Source organism: Balaenoptera musculus, chromosome 11 (genome assembly GCF_009873245.2).
Source record: "Balaenoptera musculus isolate JJ_BM4_2016_0621 chromosome 11, mBalMus1.pri.v3, whole genome shotgun sequence".
In the NCBI taxonomy this organism is placed as follows: Eukaryota; Metazoa; Chordata; class Mammalia; order Artiodactyla; family Balaenopteridae; genus Balaenoptera; species Balaenoptera musculus.
In genome coordinates this window covers 64,748,708-64,763,936 of record NC_045795.1, presented here as the reverse complement: position 1 = coordinate 64,763,936, position 15,229 = coordinate 64,748,708, and the positions used below count along the sequence as shown (strand labels likewise).

General features: G+C 38.6%; 1 protein-coding gene across 1 annotated transcript in view; it reads left to right on the top strand.

The window, feature by feature from the left end:
* The window catches only part of PRKAR2A (protein kinase cAMP-dependent type II regulatory subunit alpha), a 78,587-nt gene that overhangs the window by 38,270 nt on the left and 25,088 nt on the right, over window positions 1–15,229 (top strand). The window contains exons 3-5 of the mRNA XM_036868387.1: window positions 7,742–7,794; window positions 10,276–10,359; window positions 14,794–14,900. Of these exons, the coding sequence (XP_036724282.1) occupies window positions 7,742–7,794; window positions 10,276–10,359; window positions 14,794–14,900 (244 nt within the window). The remainder of the gene's footprint in view (window positions 1–7,741; window positions 7,795–10,275; window positions 10,360–14,793; window positions 14,901–15,229) is intronic.

The following is a 15,229-nucleotide window of genomic DNA, read 5'->3' as shown; positions in this document are numbered from 1 at the left end:
GACGGTCACAGATGAATTGCTGCGTAGCCTCTCCGTCAATGTGGTTCAGTCCTTGAACTCTGTGGAGGACTCAGATGAGTACTTGGTATTATCCCTACCCTTAGCTTTTACAATCTTACTGAAGAGTTAAAACTTTTTAATATCATTCAAATGTTAAGTGAAAAAAAAGGATTCTTAATAGAGTCCAAAATGATTATGCAGGAGAGCAAATAGCTTGTTAGCAATAGCTAACATTTTTTGAGTGCAGGCTGTGTGCTAGGTGCACATTTTTAAGGTCTTTCTAAATGCCTGCCTTGTATTGTTGAATATAATCCTCACACTAACACTATGAGATACATGCTATGATTATCCCATTGTATGGATAGGGAAACTTGGGGCAAAGCAGAGGTTAAGTAACTTGCAACAGTTGAGGTGATAAAGTGCCCACAGGTAGCATGGTTCCTAAGTACTACCCTTCACATCTCTATGTGCCCTTTCTTATACCCTCTGGAACTCTTGGTCAGTCTTCAGCTAAATCCGTAAACTCAGAGAACAGAGCCTGTTCTCTGAGTGCAGTCTTCATCTTCCTGATCTAGCTGAAACTTGGCCTGCCCTGCAGGCTTTTCAAATGGCTCATTTCTCGTTCACCTTCCTTGTAACACTGACAGGAGGTGGGTGAATATCTCTACTGTTCCTCATTGTTGCTTCCAGGCCATTCTCTCTCCCTCCTCCCTAAAACCCTCTACTTCAAACCTCACATTATACTCTACCAGCCACTGCCCCTCCTTGTTTTTGTCCTCTAATAACCCCCAGGTTGTTCCTTCTTATTTCCACATAGATAATCCTTCCAGTCTGGTCCTTCCATTCCTTGACCTCCTCTTTTCCAAGGTTCTTGTCTTCCACCCTACTTCAGCCACTCATTTCCATGGTTGTATTGTGGTAGGACCAGCATTACAACTCTTCATATTCTCAAGCAGTGATCCCAGTCTCCCACCACTGCCTGCTGTCTTCTAACAGCTCCTTTGCTGTCCCACTCCAGCTCTCACAACTCATTGATGCTGTCTCCTTTTCACTTTCTCGCTTCCTCTTTACTAACCTTAAATTTCTTGATCAGTGATTATAACCACTCCCTGACACCTTCCCTCAATTCAGTTTTCCCTTTTTATTTTCTTGGCTAAACCACACTGTGGTTAAACCCAGTTCTCCACTTATTGTGTCTGCACTACAGCTGTACTTGGTTGAGGGAAAATACGCATTCCTGTTGACGGATCTTATTTCAGTTCATGATCATTAACTTCTACTAGGCTCTTGATGACAGCAATCATACTGTGTTTCTATACTTCTTTCACGCCCCTGTTCTCCTAGGTAGGTCTTTCATTTCTTCTCTCTCTCCAAACCTCCAACACCTCCTCCCCCATCCTCATTCCTGTCAGATAATCTTCCTCTCAATTTAACTAAGGAAACAGAAGTAACAGAAGAGAATTTCCATAGGCTCCCACCCCATCTATCCTTCTTAATCTGCCTGTGAGTCCAGTTGTCCACCTGTACACTAGATCTCAACCCTTCATCCTTCCAGCAGTTACCTGTTCTTTATCCTGCATAATCTTTATTCTTCAACTGGATTATTTTTCTCAGCAAAGAAACATATCATTGGCTCTCCATTCTTAAAAATCAAACTTTAAAAAATCACTCTTCCCTCTCTAGCTACCACCCTTTCTCTCTCCATATCTTTATAGCAAAACCCCTTGAAAGAATTGTCCATATTTCTAGTTTCTCTTCTATTCTCTCTTAAGCCCATTCTAGTCAGACTTTTGCTCCCATATCTCACCAAAGCTACTTGGTGTATTGCTCACTCGCATTCTTCAGAAGGAAGGAACAAAGGAAGGGTTGAGGAATCAGGAAGAGAAATTACTGGAGGCAGAAAAAAAATCAAGAGACACTTCTTGGAGGGAGGCAGAAATTGCACTGGAAGTTGAAAAACATGGTTACTATTTGGCCAGTACCAAGAGGGATGCATTCTAGGTGGAAGAATGTCTTAAGAACTTGAAGGGGGATAAACTGGACCTGGCTGCTCTGGCTGTAGGAGAGGAGAGAAAATAAAATTGGAAAGATAGTTGAGGAATGGGCTCCTGATGTGATCCAAGGATTTCAGCTAAAACTAGTTGTGTGAGGACATGTGCTGTGTCAAACATTGCAAAAGAGACTTCAACAACTCAGGGTGTCTGACTGAATAATAATCTGGAAAGTAAAGCAGCATAGGAGAGCTAACAGTTGTTGAGTGTCTCCTGTGAGCCCGGCCTTATGTTTAAATGTCACCTCCTATTAGTAACCCTTTAACATGGTTCTAGTATTGTTATCCCCTCTTAGCACTGAAGAGACCAAGGACTGGGGACGTAGAGAAATAGTGAGTGAGCAATAGATGGACCTAAGCTCAGACTCCAGTGAGTGTAGCTTCAAAGATGAGCTTTTCCCCTCCTTGATGCTGCCTCTCCCTTGCAAATCACTGGAATTGAAAAGCTGTGCCTTCCAAATCCTTCTAGCAGAACAGTCCCTCTACATCAAGTGATAAATGCATCAAATGAAGAGAGTCCATAAATTCCTTAAAGGCAGTTTTCTTGACATAGTTCTAAATTAGTGATAACTGTCTTTCAGTTTGAAATGTTAGTTTGATTCTGTTAATTTAAAAACTTCATCCAGGGACTTCACTGGTGGTCCAGTGGTTAAGAATCCTCCTTCCAGTGCAGGGGATGCGGGTTCAATCCCTGGTTGGGGAACTAAGATCCCACATGCCACAGGGCAACTAAGCCCACGCACTGTAGAGCCCACGTGCCAAAACTACTGAGCCCCACGCGCTGTGCAGCCCGCGCGCTACAACTAGAGAGAAGCTCACGTGGCACAATGAAAGATCCCACGTGCTGCAAGTAAGATCCAATGCAGCCAGATAAATAAATAAATATTAAAAAAAAAAAAACTTCATCCAAAAAAGAAAAACCCTTTTGTTTCATAAATTTCTGTTGTTTAAGCCACCCAGTCTGTAGTATTTTGTTATGGCAGCCCTAGCTGACTAATATACCCAGGCTGTATCAACTCTTCATGGGCACTGGCAGGACAGCACAGGACCTCATGCCTGTGACTAGGATCTGGGCTCATTTCTTTGTAGAAATGAGGGGATTTTCTCTCACAAACACATTTTAGTGATTCACGTTTCTGGATGGAAGAAGCACCAGTTAAAATTTAGAAGAGGAAATTCTGCTGGATAATCTATTGTTACTTTGTACAGTTTCCTATTACTAACTAGTGACATCTGCTGGAGAACTGTGGCAAAATTAATTCCCTCAAATGAGGGGCTGTGCTGCTCTTTTAATCTTCATCTTCAATAGGTCTCGACCATCTCATGACATTCAGTGTAGGTCTTTTTTTTTTTTAATGCGTTTATTGATTGATTGATTTTTGGCTGCATTGGGTCTTTGCTGTGCGCGGGCTTTCTCTAGTTGCGGCGAGCGGGGGCTACTCTTCGTTGCCATGCGCGGGCTTATTGTGGTGACTTCTCTTGGTTGCAGAACACAGGCTCTAGGCGCGTGGGCTTCAGTAGTTGTGGCACACAGGCTCAGTAGTTGTGGCGCACGGGCTTAGTTGCTCCGTGACATGTGAGATCTTCCCGGACCAGGGCTCGAACCCATGCCCACTGCATTGGCAGGTGGATTCTTAACCGCTGCGCCACCAGGGAAGCCCGACATTCATTGTAGGTCTTGAGGCTGCATAGGGGATGACACAGACTCTGGGACTCCCCGCACTGAGACAGGTTTCCTGATGTGTAGAACCATAAGGGGCAACAATCACATAGACACTTAAAAATGGATTTTTTTTATAGAAAATGAGAAAAGTAATTCGGGATCGGTACCAGAAAGAAGTAGAGAGGTTGAGGGTAAACAAAGGAAGAGGGAAAAGGGAGCCGAGTCTGATGTTCAAAAGAAAAGGGAAATAATGAAAACCAGTTTAAAAAAATAAAGATATAATGTTTTTTCACAAATAGAAACATTAATAATTTTAATGAAAATAACTACTTTTGTTTAAATCATAGTGCTGTACCTTAAGACTTAAAAACTATAACATTTGTTGCCTCAGTTACATTGTCTAAAAATATAAAAATGAGCTAAGCTGCTAAAATACTTTCCTCCAAACTCAGAGGAAAAGCAAGCCTGGAAATAGGCTAGCTCAAGACTAAGTGTCATTATCAGTAAGATCCTGTCAGTCTCATCATTAAAGGCTTATTATTTTCAACTTCTTAAATGGATATTTTCATACATATGCAAAAGTAGAGAAAGTTAGTATAATAATACTCATATATCCATCTGTCTCCAAAATGAGGTTTTTTAAAATGCGTATTTCTAAGACATTTTGAAATCCTGGACCAAGGAGTAGCAGTTAGAGTAGACTGAATAAAGGTCAAATATGAGAATATTTCTGAGGTAGAATCTGATGTATTCATTGGGTAAGAGGTGAAAGAAGGAAGCCATGGTGAGTTCCAAATTTCTGGTTTAGAAAGCTGGGCTGATAATGACAACATTAATCAAGAGAGCAAAGAACCAAGAGGTTTGCAGTTTAAAATAGTGTCTGGTTAGCTGCCCTCAACAGCAGCTTCCTCAGCCCCCTACCCAAATACCTATGAAGATGTGAAAAGTGGCAGCAATAACATCTAGGAACTCAGGAAGGTGTCTGCCTTAATCTTTAGGACAGATCTGAGATAAACTTGTTTCCTTATGGAAACAGGAATGGCTTGGAGAAAGATAGAAAGAAAGTCATTGTCTACATCCCATTATCACTTCCCTGGCTCAGCTACAAAAGCCTGCACCACCAAGGGCTGGGCAGTACTCTCTGCAGAACGTTACCTGATGCTGTTTTAGGGACTAGAATGGTGCCTATCCTCTTACTCCCTTCTCCCTGATTTTTCTCCATCTATTTAAGGATACTGGGTCCCTGTTAGACAGGCAGAGTGTTGATGGCATTACAGTACAGAAGGCGTGGTCCACACAAGTAGACTGGGCAGGGAAGTGAGTCCTGTGTACAGGTCATGCTGGGAGTCACCATTTCTCAGGTATTCCGTTAGGTCAGAGAATCAATGAGGAAGGGGAAGCTGGGACACAAGCTAGACCAGGGCTGCAATGAGTAAATGTCTCTAAGAAATCAGGAGTTAAGTTGAGAGTGGTATATATCATCTTATCACCTCATTATAGAGATTTTTAGCCATCATACAAAAGAATTGAGCATAGGGTTAAGAAACTTTTATATTTCTTGCCTGCTAACAAATAAGAAATAAACCCTAACAAACAATACAAGGCTTATGAATGAATTTGGCAGATTAAGGATATAAGAGGAATGAAGATTAGAAAAGTCCACTACAAAATGCTCATAGAATGCAAAAAATCATTGCCTTTATGAATTCTGAGTAGAAAGCCAAGGAAAGAATAGGCTAAAATGAAAAGAGAAATGGGTATGATAAGGAAAGACTATAAGAAAACTAAACACAATAAACAGGAATTAAATACATAGGACAAAAAAACCAAAATTGTTAAGAGTAAAATCTGTGATGGAAGACAGCTTTGAAGAAAGGACAGTTGTTGAAAGAACTAAGATAGAGAATAGAACCAAAATAATGATAATTAATATTCCAGAAAACCAGGACAAATGAAACAGAAGTGATAATAGTAATAGTTCAAAGAGTTGGCATTTACTGCATCCTGTGTGCCAGGCACTTGTTTATTGGAATCCTTATAACGGTTCTCAGAGGGGAATCACTACTGATAGCTCCATTATGCAGAAGAGAAGGTGGAGATTTGAAGTAAATCAAGCCAGGTCACACAGTTATTGCAGATAATTGAGGATTTATTAGAAGAAAAATTTCCCTAGCTGTAATGGCCTGTAATAAACTTATTGTGAAGAAGGAGCAGGTTTGTTGCATTCTAGGCAACACCAGTGGTCACATCTAGATCATTCCTGGCAAAACAGTTTTGTTAGTGAGTACACTAACTTTTTTATTCACTAGATAGATAATTCATTGTGCCTACCATTGTGACACCTAAGGGTAAGATTTTAAAATCATGACTTGTACTGACATCTCCAATTCTAAGCTTTCTTCTGTTCCATAATTTTATTCCCCTTTTCTCCAGTGAAAAACATCTGGCTGTATATTTGTTTACTCACAACTGTAGTACACAGAGGAGTTTTGGAATTACTGTACCACTGCAAATAGCAGTTCTTTTTTGTCGTTGGAATATATCCCACTGAGGGTGGATGGTTACAGTACTATGTTCAGAAGCTACTTAAAATAATTCTCCTTTCCTTCTCTGTGGTTATGTTATCAACCTGATATGTGGTTAGGTTCATTTGTTTCTCTTTGTATTCAGTTTTAGGGTCCTTCCATCCTTATCAATTTAATTTTTTTAATATATAAAACATTTTAACATGGCTTAAATGTCAAAACTATATAAACGAATTTTCTTAGAGAAGTTTCATTCCCTTCCCTATCCCTTCTTTTTTGTTTCTGCCTACCTTCTAGGAAACAATTTTATTACTTTCTGGTTTATCCTTCTTTTGTTTCCTTTTGAAAAAATAAATAGGTTAAATTTTTTTATATATATATTCATATTTATATATTTATTCCCTCCCCCCCCCCTTGTTTTTTGGCTGCATTGTGTCTTAGTTGTGGCGCACAGGATCTTCCCCTCAGCATGCTGCATCTTTCGTTGCAGCACGTGGGCTTCTCTCTAGTTGTGGTGCTTGGGCTCTGGAGTGCACGGGCTCAGTGGTTGCAGCATGCAGGCTTAGTTGCCCCGCGGCATGTGGGATCTTGGTTCCCCAACCGGGATCGGATCGAACCCGCGTCCCCTGCATTGGAAGGTGGATTCTTAACCACTGGACCACCAGGGAAGTCCCCCTCCCCCAATTCTTAGCTCTCCTTTATCATGGAAGTCCTTCTTTATGGAAGGGACAGCATACTATGTAATATATTCTTCACCTTGCTTTTTTTACCTTTTTTTCCCCTAGAACTCACTATTTATTAGCCTATGGGGATCTTCCTTGTTCTTTCTTATAGCTGTATGATTCAAATGGGTACTTATATCATTTATGATATTCTGCTATTATAAACAATTGTTCAGTTAATATTTTTTAAATCTTTGCTTTACGACAAAGACATGTCCTGTGGCCCACTGGTGCAAACACAGGTTACCTGCAAAGAAAATCAAGTTGGTTTTAGATTTATATAATATTGTACCTAGAACAGAACCTGACACATAGTATTTACTTTGTTTAAAATTCTTACTTTTAAGTCATTCATGTACATAATGATGTTGAGATATTTTATTGTAATTGACTCTTTTTGTAATTACTCCAATTCCATATCCATATGTTTATATTGCATATACTGTACTTTTTGGTTTTCCGTCCCTGCTTCATAGCTCAGCAGAGACAGCACTTCCTTGCTTGTCCTTGCTGCTACCATAGAATTTAGTAGATAATATTTTTTATCATCTCTCTCCTGTTTGGACTACCAATCCCTAGAGAGCTGGCTTTTCATCACTAACAGAATGCCTGGCATTACTAGGTACTTAATATATTTGTTAATTGAAGGAAGGGATTACAAAAATCATTATAGCTTTAGAAAACAGTGAATAAAAGAAAATTGTGTCCACTTCCTATTTTCTAGTAAAACACACATCTGTTTTATTTATTTTTCTGATTATTTTTTTCTCTTCAAATTTAGTCTGTGCTGAGACCTATAACCCTGATGAGGAAGAGGAGGATACTGATCCAAGGGTAAGAACTACAGCAAAGGTATTAGGTAGAATAATTTTAGTCCCCACTCACTCCCCTCCTCCTCTACATACCAAATCTAATCATGCTGACATTTAAAATAAATACAAATTAAAATCTCAGCAAGATGCCATCTTTTATCTAACAGATTGACAGTTATTAAGAAGAATGAAAGCAAGATTGTTTGAGGATATGGTAAGAAGGGATGCCTAGCTGTAGCTGTCAGAGCTTTATACTTAGTCAAGCCAACTGACTCAGCAGTTACGTGAAGGAGAATTCATCCCTAACAAACAGTTGGGTCCTTTCTAAGGAGATTATTGCAGTATTGTAAAATTGAAAAATGGAAGCAACATAAATGAACCAAAATAGGGATGCCAGGGGCTAAATTATGGTACATTCAAGTCAAGAGAATCTGCAGCAATTGGAAATGATGGTACAGGACTGGGCTTAATGACATGGGATGATGTATATTTGAAGTACATTTTATAGAGCATTTTATAAAATAAAAACTAATTTAAAAATACCTATCCGTCTGTCTACCTATTTACTTATTTACTTGTTTGTGCAAAGATTTATACCTGGAAGGATATATCCCAGATATTAACAGTAGTTGTTGTAGGACTATGGTTGATTTTTGGGTGCTTTTTTTAAAAACTCAGGTTTTTAAATATTTGTACAATTAACAAATTACTTTTATAAAAGCAAATTTGAACCATCTTTTTTAAAAGATTGATGTTATAAAAGAAACTTTAATGATCTTTCAAGTGTGCCTTAAAATGAGTAGACTATGAAAGATTTCTGAAGTATTCTAATAATAAAATGCTACCATTGTGTGAATATAATAAACATGTAGGTTTTTAAATTTTTTATTTTAGATATTGTAAAATTTTGATGACTTTAAAAAGTTAAAGCTTTTTTTACTAACTTTTTAATATCACAAATTTAAATTACTTAACACTTTTGACATCTGTTATTTCTGGTCAATTTAAGCAATGTACTTTTTTTAGGGTGAAGACAATACTTAGGAAGGAGCTTGATGGGTCTCTCAATTATAACAACTATACTAGGCAATAATTATTTTTTTTAGTTCAATAAACATTTATTAAATATCTGTAGTATTAGTAATAGGAGTAATAGTTTTTGAGCACCTACTAAATGCCAGGTTCTGTTTTAAACACTGCCTATATTAGCTCATTTAATCCTTATGACAATTCTAATTTTGTAGATATCACTAATATTACTAGTAATACTAAGCTGTTGAGGTTTGAACTCTAGCTTGTATAGCGGTTGTTTACTTGCCATCTCCACTTACATTTCAATAGACAACTCATACTGAGCTCCTGACTATTTCCATTTAGACATTCTTTTTCACCCACAGTCTTCCCCAGCTCACTTCTTGGCAGCTCCAAACTTCCTGTTGCTCAGGTCCAAAATTTTAAGGTCACCCTCAGCTCCTCTCATTTTTTCATACCCACATTCAATTTTTCAGCAAATCTGATAGGCTCAGTCTTCAAAACATATTTAAAATTCCAGTACTTCTCAACACCTTCATGGCTACCACCTTGGTCCTATTCACCACCATTTAGCACTAGGATAATCACAGTAGCTTTCTGGCTTTCACTGTTGCCTCCCTCAAGGCTGTTCTTCACTCAGGAGCCAGCATGAGCCTTTAAAGACATTAGAGCTCTTTCCTTCCTCTGTCAGAACCCTCAGATTGCCCCCATGTCACTAGAGAAAAGTTCCAGATCTGTGATCTACAATGCCCTCCACCTAACCCCCAAACCTGGTCTCTTCCTGATCTTTTTCCCTCGCTCTGCATCAGTCACACCTGTCTCCTGGTTTTTCTCAGACATGCTATTAACCAACCATAAGACCTTGTTTTCACTTGCTGTTCCTTCTGCTTGAGGTGCTCTTCTTAGAGATATCCACATTACTCACTCCCTCAGGTTGTCCTCGGTTCCTTGGGATCTTTACAAATGTCACCTTCTCAGGCCTCATCTGGACGCACACATGCACATGCACACTCATACATGCACCCTTCCCTACCTTATTTTCTCCTTAGCCTTGTCACTCTAACATACTTTATGTATTTATTGAATGTGAAAGCAGGTGTTTTTGTCTTGTGTTCACTGCTGTGTCCCTAGAGCTGAGACGGTGCCTGGCACCTAGTCGATGCTTAATATTTGTTGAATGAATGATATGTGACCTTCTGCTTTTCGGTTGGGGACTCTGAGGCTCCCAGTGGATAGCTGACTTGCTGCCAGCCACACAGCCAGTGGGCGGTCCAGGGTGGGTACTCTTCACCCCTATCATATTTCCGGTACACGATCAGTGTACTGCTTGGTATTTGTATAGAGTTAAAATTATAGTAAACATGCTCTTAATTTTTCCCATTTTTTGGAGAAAGAAATAGACCAATTTGTAAGTTAAGTAATATTTTAAAATAGAATAAAAAATTTTCCCTGGTTTTATTTGGATTGGCAGGTGATTCATCCTAAAACTGATCAACAGAGGTGCAGACTTCAGGAAGCTTGCAAAGATATTCTTCTTTTCAAAAATCTTGATCAGGTAACATTGATTTTTAAAATATTTTTGGCTTTTAGCTTTTGTCCTATTCATCATTTAAACAGTTTTTAGCATCTTAGCCACAGCCATATGAGGCATTAAAACCTTAGCTTCTTCTTACTTGCAAATGTTTGCATTGTGTTGAGCACTGTAATCCATAATGAGCTTTTCAGATGACTTTTAGTATTTCTCTGAACTGCTTTGGTACTTCCTCCAAGGCAGTAACATTTGAGGACCATGCAGTTGGGTCATATTAAAAGGAAATGCTCAGGTTTGCATGACCCTGGCTTAGTTTGGAGGGTCTTTATTTATGCTACAGAGTAATTTCTCCAAAGATGCCAGTGTGGCGTCCTCTCTGCCGGTAGCCGTTAACCCACTGGAAGTGTGTGACTGCTTCTCACTCCTTTGGTGTAAGGCACCTCTTATGATTATTTCTCAGTGAAGACCTCAGGCATGGGGCACACACAGAGTGGTGTGTGTCTTTAGGGCCCCAGCACAGGATCTGTGCCTGTGCCTGTCTTCCCTCTCTTGGTGGAGATGGAAAACAGGGCTACCTCCTGAGGACAGAGATGCTTCAAATTTCCTGTTCCTTCTGTACTTTGACGGCCACATGCTGAAGCCACATGAATGGCTGAGGTGCTGGGCCTGCTGGGGAATCCCAGAATGTGCAGAGACAGGAAGGATGGGAAATGGAATTCTCCTACTACCCAGCTCCTGCAAGTATGTCTTCTGAAGATATCCCCACAGCCTTCTGGGAATCTGGCTGGTCAAACATGAGTTCATGTTGTATCAATCAAGGGAATCAACTATCCCTGGTGTCTGTAAACCAGACTGTTTGGTAGCTGCGTGGTTATAGGAATAGCGAGAACTTTAATCAGAATTTTATTAGTCTGAGATTGAATAAAACAAGGACCATGAGTTCAAGGAAAGGCTGGTTGTAAGAAATAATAGTCTGTGTCAGCTGTTTTCCCTGGAAGACCCATCTGTATCAATGGAAAGGGGACTTGCTTCTTTATCTACTGTGAATGAAACCCCTTGTAAATTTTATACTAGCAGATGTTCTAAAGAAGTTGCTGTGTCAGTCTAGTATTCAGATTTTTCTTAGTGCTGGAGAACATCATTTTACCATTTCAGTCTTGAAAAATGATAACTGAATTTTCAGATTTAATTATATTTTTCTAACATTTTATCATGAAAATATTCAGATACAATAAAGTGGAAAGGATTTTACAGAACATGTATTTATCCACTGCCTTGATTCTAACATTAACATTTTACTATGCTTGTCACATGATATACTGTCTACCCTCAACCAAGGGGTTGGCAAACTTTTGCTTAAAGAACCAGATATTAAATATTTCTGTCACAACTACTCAACTTCATTATTGTAGCAGGAAAGCAACCATAGACAATGCATAAATGAAAGGGTATGGCTGTGTTCCAATAAAACATTATTTACAAAAACAGTCAGCTGTTTGCTGGCCCCTGCATTAACCCATCTTATTTTTTAGGATAATTTCAGAGTAAATTGGAGATCTCAGTATATTTCCCTTAAATACTTTAGCATGCATATCATGAACTATGGTTCAATATTTGTTTATAGCTTTTTAATGTAAAGTTTGCATATAATGAAATGCATGCATTTTAAGTGTACTTAGGTTTGACAAAAGCATACACTTAGGTAATCCAAACCCCTATCAAGATGTAGAATATTGCCACCACCCCAAAAAGTTTCCTTATGCCCCTTCATGATCAATTCTTGCTCACCTCCCCCCAGAGGCAACTTCTATTTTGATTTGTTCTACCATAAATTAATTTTGCCTTCTAGAATTTCATATAAGTGGAATCATACAATATATACTCTGTTGTGAGAGATTCCTTTCACTCAGCACAATATTTTTGAGATTGTTTCTTATTGTTCAACATTCCATTTTCTTTTTTCACTTTTTGTTTTGAACTAGTTTTAGACTTATAAAGAAGTTGTAAAAATAGTAGAGTTCCCATATACCCCTCATCCAGCTTCCGCCAATGTTAGCATCTTACATAACCATAGTAAAATTATCAAAACCAGGAAAATGACATTGTTACAATACCATTAGTTAAACTAAAAACCTTGTTCAAATTTCATTAGTTTTCTCACTAATTTTTTTTTCCTAGTTAATAATCCAGTCCAGAAACCCACATTGCACTTAGCTGTTATTTCTCCTTAGTCTCCTCCAATTTGCGATAGTTTGCAGTCCTTTCTAGTATTTCATGATCCTGACACTTTGAAGAGTACTGGTTAATTACGTTATAGAATATACCTCAATTTGAATTCGTCTGATGTTTCCTCATGATTGAAATGTGGTTATATATCTTTGGCCAGACTACACAGAAATTCTATTGTGTCCTTCTCAGAGCATCATATCAAGGGATCCATGATGTCAGTGTGTCATTGTTTTGGTGATGTTCGTTCATTCCCTTTTATTGCTGAGAAGTATTCCATTATATGAAAATACCAGTTTGTTTATCCATTCTTCTGACAATGGATACCTGGTCTGTTTCTTGCTTTTAGCTCTTATGAATAATGCTCTGGACATTTTATACAAGTCTTTTTGTGAACTTTTTTTTTCATTTCTCTTCAGTAAAATACCTGAGGGCAAAATTGCTGAGTCATAGGGTAGGTATATGTTTGGTATTGTAAAAATCTACCAGATGTTTTTCAAAATGGTTATACCATTTTGCATTCCTTCCAACAATACATGACATTTCCAATTGTTCTGTATCCTTAACCAACATTTGATATTATCTGTCTTTTCAAATTTTAGCCATTCCAGTGAGTATATTTGTTTCCATTTTTAAAAAATTTACTTCCCAAACCTTTGTTTTTAAATTTTCAAATTTACAGAAAAGTCAGAGAATAGTACCATGAACATTCTTATATTCTTGACCTAGATTGACCAGTTGTTAACATTTTGCCACATTTACACTGTTTCTTGTGTGTATATGTAGGCACATATATAAGTATGTATGAACTGCTTTTAAGATTTTCCCTGTAAAGTTTTCTTTGGCTTTTTTGTTTTGTTTTCCAGTCCTGAGTCACATGTTGCTTTTGGTTGTCATGGTATGATTTTAGTCCCCTGTAACCCAGATTGCTTCCCCCATGCCTTATTCTATATCTCATGACACTGATGTTTCTGAAGAGTCCAGGCCAGAAAAAGAAGAGTTACTCAAAACATGAGGCTGCCAATGGACAGCCCACAGGCCAGATACAGCCAGGTATAGATGTGTGTGTTTGGTCTGTATTGTATGTGAAAACTTTAATTTGTTACTTGTATTTAAACATGAGATTTCGGGCAACACTGAGCTCACATTCCACATTAACGTGGATGACACATGAGTAGCAAGCCTTCCTTTTTAGTATTTGTCAGCTTATACAGTATTCAACACCCCTGGAACTATGGAACTAAAGAGGTGCTTTTTGCTGATATGTTATTTTAGCTAGCACAGTCACACTGACAGAACACTAAATCACATGGAATTATGCAGCAATAAAATTATTTCCTTGTCAGATCTTCAATCCACATTCCTCCAAAGGCAAAGTCTTTCTCTGAGTTGAAACTGGTATTTAGTGCTCCGTAACAGTAACTGATTTCCCTGACAGAGGGATGCTGGCCCTAGACTGAGACCACAGTTTTGTTAGAATTTAATAGCATTGTTTTGTTTTCATTATACTTACTGGTACAGTTACCTTCTGGTTATGGCAGGTAATATTGGTAAGTAAGTAATTGTATGTGTTGTGTATAAATGATTGTAGCAGTATTACATGTCTGGTAATAGATCCCGTTTATTGAGTACCTGTTATGTGACATATACTTTCCTTAGATTTTTCTCCTTTAGTCATAAAAGTTGATGAGCTAGAAACTATTTATTAAACCCTTTTTTGCATATGAAGAAACTGAGTCTCAGAGAGGTAAAGTGATGTGCTTGGCTAGTAGTTGTAGTTGTTGTGCTGTTCCATGAGATAACCTCTGAGGCCATCTCAGCCTTTTAGCCTTGATGATCCTGTTAATATCAACACCTGGAGTAAGGTGGCATCACATGGCTTTACACCTGACATAGTAGAGCCATCAAGGCAGGTGACAGTCTTGTGGGTGTGGCTGGGAGAATAGGCACCATAATTTAGATACCTGTTTTTGCTTAAATTATAGAATGTTTTTTCAAAACAACGCTGCCTCAGAAAACTTGGCAACTGTGCTGTATATGTGGAGATGCAAAGCTGAATGGCCACAGGAAAGCATTTGTTTCAGACAGCCCTTAGGTTTCTGCTTGAATGTGGGGAATAGTCTGATGTGGGGACTTCTACCATCTACCATGTAGTCACCAACTAAGATAAGCATAGTTTTTTTCCCCCCACAAATGTAAAAGCCATCTTTTCTCCTTGTGTGTTCCCTGCAGGAACAGCTTTCTCAAGTCCTCGATGCCATGTTTGAAAGGACAGTCAAAGTTGATGAGCATGTCATTGACCAAGGAGATGATGGGGACAACTTTTATGTCATTGAACGGTAGGAGATGGAGTTTTGCAATTGCATGGCTATACTTAATAAGATTCATGATTCAGGGCAAGTGCTTTACCCTATGCTTTGTTCAGCCCAGACAGGACTTAGGGCCACGTGAACAAGCTTCTCAAAGCTTGCCCCTCTCTGTCCACAGCCTGCCTTTCTCTATCTACTGCTGCCCTGAGTCCTCAGTACAACCCATACTTGGGTTGCCACTACCTACAATTAGGTGAAATGTGCAAGCTATGCTTTATAAACATGTTATTTGCAAGTGTTCAAGTGAATTGATTTTCTAAAGAATAACCGTAACACTTTATTGTCATCTGGATCATTCA